General features: G+C 59.4%; 2 protein-coding genes across 3 annotated transcripts in view; both read right to left on the bottom strand.

The window, feature by feature from the left end:
* Nucleotides 1-1,346, bottom strand: part of DDHD2 (DDHD domain containing 2) — a 12,247-nt gene extending 10,901 nt beyond the window's left edge. The window contains exons 1-3 of the mRNA XM_026863030.1: nt 1,241-1,346; nt 655-853; nt 169-510 (exon numbers count right to left, since the gene is read on the bottom strand). Coding sequence (XP_026718831.1) covers nt 169-510; nt 655-853; nt 1,241-1,346 — 647 coding nt within the window. The remainder of the gene's footprint in view (nt 1-168; nt 511-654; nt 854-1,240) is intronic.
* Nucleotides 1,347-2,819: 1,473 nt separating this feature from the next.
* The window catches only part of BAG4 (BCL2 associated athanogene 4), a 3,750-nt gene continuing 1,960 nt past the window's right edge, over nt 2,820-4,609 (bottom strand). For both annotated transcript variants that reach the window (XM_026863076.1, XM_026863077.1), the window contains exon 4: nt 2,820-4,249. In XM_026863076.1, the coding sequence (XP_026718877.1) occupies nt 3,773-4,249 (477 nt within the window). In that variant the 3' untranslated portion in view covers nt 2,820-3,772. The remainder of the gene's footprint in view (nt 4,250-4,609) is intronic.

The following is a 4,609-nucleotide window of genomic DNA, read 5'->3' as shown; positions in this document are numbered from 1 at the left end:
CCCTGCCTGCGATCCCTGCCTGCGATCCCTGCCTGTGATCCCTGCCTGTGGTCCCTGCCTGCAGCCCCTGCCTGCCGCGCTGCCCGCAGCTCCCCCGGTACACGCAGCCCCTGTCTGCAATTCCTGCACCCCTCCCCTGCTGCCATCCCTGCCTGCAGCCCTGCTCACGGCCCCTGCCCGCAGTGCTGCCCGCAGCCGCAGCTCTGGGGAGGGTTGTGCAGCCCTGGCAGCGGATCCCTGCCCGAATGCCAGCGCGGGCGGGCGATGCCAGCGCTGATCAGGACTCTCCGACTTAGGCTGCTCATCACGGGCCTAGGCCGGATGCGGGCGGGCAGGGCCGCACCTGCCTTCGTGCCAGCTGCCTCCCGCTCTGCAGCAGAAGCCGCGAGGTTCTGCCCCAGCGTTCGTGTCTGGGCCCTCCCGCGGCCCTTGCGCTCGGCGGAGGTTGGGAAACCCCCTTCTGGCGGCGGGCGCGGAGCGAGAGGCAATGCCAGGACGGGCGTTTGGTTTCTGCCGAGATGAGCCTCGTGATAAAGAGCGACACTCTTTCTAATTTGGGGTTCTGTGATGTGGGTGGATGCTGGAAGATAAACCAGTCACCAGGGATCATCCTCCCAGCGCTCAGGGAACGGCCGGGAGGGTGAAAATCCTCACTCTGGCGTCTGCAGAGCAAAGGGCCGCGAGGGCCGTCCCCGAGCCCGGCCCGCCAGCTCGGTGCTGATGCGGCTCTGGCCCGCGCCGCCGCTGCGGCATCTCTCTCCCTTCGCATCGTCATCGCGGCAGTGACCCACTTTGGTGGCAGCTTTGCAGGAGGCGGGAGGCAGCGGGGACAGCTGCGGGGGGTTGCCGCAGGCTGCGGGGTGGAAGGGGCAGCCTGAGCCCTGCACTCAGCGCTGGGGGAAATGTAAAACCCACCGGGGGACGCGGAGCCGTCCCGCAGGCACCGCTTCTGTCCGAGCTGCTCAGATAACTGGCCCCGCCAGGGTGACACCCTGCCCCTCCAGCCCACTCCGCAGCGTTCTGCCCGTGCTTTGATCCAGAGGTTTATAGAACCCTCTGCCCCATCCTTCCCATGTGCGGGTCTTAAAACTCCGGAAGAGGTAATATTGTAAAGGAACGTGTCACCTCGATCGGTTCAGCACCGAAACACCAAAGCACCAGGCCACCTCCCCCCATTCTGGCTGCCCTGCATGCCACGCGCATACTTTCAGCTTTGATTATGGCCACGTAAAGGCCTCACCCTCGCAGGAAACCTCTGTCCCAGCCCACGGAGCACTGGAGAGCCCCGCTGGCGTGTGCGTCCCCCCCTGCGACTGCACTGCGGAGCTGCCGCGTTCGCAAGGCATCGGGATCGCTCCGCACTCCTCCTCGCACAGCCACAACCTGCTCGCCTCCTCTCCCTGGCAACTGACAGCCGAGGGAAACGAGTACCAGAGCAAACAGGAGGCTGTAAACAACACAGTCTGGGGCCTGATGCAATTCTTGCCGCTGGAACAAATGCAGAAGGTGAAGTTTCAGCCGGGCCACAGAGCTCGGGCTGACTGACCCGGCCGCGGGCTTCTCCTGCCCCGCACCTGTGAGCGGTGACTTGCTGCAGCACTTCTGGTAACTCCCCGTCCTCCAGCTCCACCCACGGGACTTTTCAGTTTTTGACTTTTCTAGGAAGTGGCCCGTTAGGTCTCTTTGGGTATTTGCGTTCCTTTTTCACCCCCTTCACAGCCTTGTACAGCCAAACCCTGTGGGAGGTGCTGAAGGATGAGAACGGGCCTCGGTCATGGAGCCGAGTCTGCTGGCAACCCTGGAGCACAGGCTTTCTGCCCCCACCCCAAGGACTGCTTCAGAGCGTTCGATGGTGTTTGTTGCCTGTATTCCCTTTCAAAAAACCTAAATAAAGTTATTGCTCTATCAAGCTAATTCAATGAACCCACAGCGGTCTCTTGGGAAAGATTTCGGGACATGAGAGGCAGCATTTAACAAGACTCAACGAAAAGATGAAACGAAAGGGGCAGAGACACCGCAGTGCGCTAAGTTTAAAGAGCCACCGGCAGCGAGGCCGGTCGGGTGAAACCAGCCCTACAACGGGGATTTTCACAAAAAGAAACAAACCCAAAGCACGGATTAATTCCTGGAGATGCTGCTGACACTGCTGCCTTTATCAGGGGAAGAAAGCCAGCACTGTCTGGGGCCGGGCCAGCGCTGCTGCGTGCAGGCGGTGACAGGGCACTGCTCTGTCCACCCTGAGCTGCTTTTTCTCCCAGTGTAGCCATGGAAGCTCAGAATTTCACGCTGTATCCAAGGCAGAGGCAGCCTGGCCTGGCTGCTCCCTGCCTGACAAGAGGAAATAAAACAGCAACCGAGCATTGACCCGTCCCAGAACATTCGGCTCTGTCCTGGCCCACCTCGGACACGGCCGTTTTTGCCGGCTGACAGCCACGCGTGACCACGGACACGTCCAACAAGCTGCAAAGGTCAGTGCGGGAGCAATGTGGGACCTGCCAGGTGCCCTCGGGACATCGGCCACCGTCAGCCCGCAGAGGGCACAGACAAGGCCCTCCCAGCCTCGGGCACACCGACCCCCCCCCCAGACCCTTCCAAAACTCGGCCACCGGCCCCAGAGCCGCGGCAGAGGCTCCCGGAGCACCCGCACCGCTTGAGAGGGGAGGGGGCACCCCCAGAACAAGCATTCCCAGGGGTAACTGGCTGCGTTCATCCCTAAGCTGGGCCACTGGGACAGCCTGGCATCTAAGTTACACAACCTTGCCCACAACTTTAAAGAAAAGAGACTCTGACACCTTAATTACAAAAGAACATTTAAAAGTTGTCAGGGTTTATTATCTCGTCACACAGAGTAATGACTCAACACGTTGTGACCAGGTTAACAGTGGGCCGAGCTGCTCCCAGCTCTCGAGTGGGATATGGAACCTGCAGCGTGTGAAGGACGTTACAAATAGAAAGTGGATTTGCACCCAAGTGACCCGGAAAGCATCTCCAAGCACACCGCCGTCTCGCATTGCTCTGCTCTGACACTGTTCCTCTGGTTCTACCTCCTCGTTTCAGCCCAGAACTGAGGTCCCAGCCCACGTCCCCGTGTCAGGGGGGGACACACACCACGGCCTGGCGAGAGGAGGAGCAGCGCAATGTGGCGTGTGCCCGTGCCGGAGGGCTGCCAGCCTGGGCCCTTCCTGCAGCGCCTGAGCGTCGCTGCCTGAGCACACCAAGACCAAACAGAACCCCACGACGACACACGAGGTTTTATGGCGAGGAAGCTGAAGCTGAAAATACACGCAGGGACCAACCAGCCCAGAGCCTTGGCTCGTGGCTGCACGCAGTGGTGCCACGGTGACCACATCTGACAGGTGCTGCGGCGGTTTGAGGAACTGCTGTGGCTGCAGGAGGCACCGACCGAGGGGCCTGGTTTGGGCAGCTCTGTGCCGTCATCTTCCTCCTGCTGATGAGGAGGACGCAGACCCCCGCGGAGACTTCTGCACTGTCAGCACCTCAGGTGCTTCCACTTCTCCGAAACCTGGAACAAACAAACAATCCAGTTTGCTGCTCCAGGCCTCTCATTGTTTGTCCATTGCCAAGTTATTTATCGGGGCTGGGCTTCTGGGTGGGTTATTTTTGGTGGTTTTGGTTTTTCATTTTGTTTTTTTAACTCGGGGCTTATTGCTATTCCATTGTCAAGAGTGCGTAGCAGAAAGAGCTGAGATTTAACAGAACTAAAACTCTTTGGAACCTCAACAACAGGCTCTGTGTTGTGGCTGATGTGCTTTCACAATCCCTTTCTTTCCAGTGTTTCCAGTATGGCCTGAATTCTGTGGACGGACTCTTTCCTGGCCTGCCGAACACTGTCCTGGCCACCGGTCTCAATGGAATCCAGTTCCAACAGCAGCTTGGTCAACATCTCCTCCAGAAGCCGGTAGGATTTATCTGTCTTTTTTCCTACAAATTCATCTACCTCTTGCTCCAGCTCTTCAGCCTCCCCCATAATGTGGAGGATTCTCTGAATCTCTGGCTGGATGGCTGCAGAATTTGTTGAAGGCTGCTCACCAGGTTTAGAACCAGCCTCCCGGTTCCTAGCCGACAGCTTCCGCGGTGCAGCGTCGTACATCTGGGGCTGTGCGCTGTACTGCACCTTGGGGGGCAGGGGGGGCGGCCTGTGGGCATTCATTGTCCCGGGGTGCTGGTGATCGACGTTGTAGTAGTTGTGCTGGTTCACACTTTGCTCGGCTTTGTCATAAGCAGCATCCTGCAGTCAGAAGGGAAAAAAAAAAAATCTTGAAGTGCATTTCCCTTAAAGGCAGCGTTTAATCTCTCACCCTGTCCCGGCGGGCAGGGCTGAGCTGCGTGTGCCGGGGGACAGGCCAGGGACGTCACACATCGGGACGGCCCTGCGGGAAGTCCCGGAGAGGGACACAGACCCACAGGGCAGATCCCCGGCCAGAGGCGCGTGTCTGGGAGAACCAGCGTGAGCCCTGGGCGCGCGTTACCTGTCAGTAGGGAGATGGAACTAGATTGCAGCAGGGTCTGGAGAAAGCCACGTTTCTTTGCAGGTAGCACACGTCGGAGCTGTTCCCAGGTAACGGCGGCCCCCCCACCCCCAGATCCC

The sequence above is a fragment of the Athene cunicularia genome (assembly GCF_003259725.1).
Source record: "Athene cunicularia isolate RWA chromosome 22 unlocalized genomic scaffold, athCun1 chr22_part1, whole genome shotgun sequence".
NCBI lineage: Eukaryota > Metazoa > Chordata > Aves > Strigiformes > Strigidae > Athene > Athene cunicularia.
The sequence above is the reverse complement of the archived record's forward strand: the minus strand, read 5'-3'. Positions and strand labels throughout refer to the sequence as shown.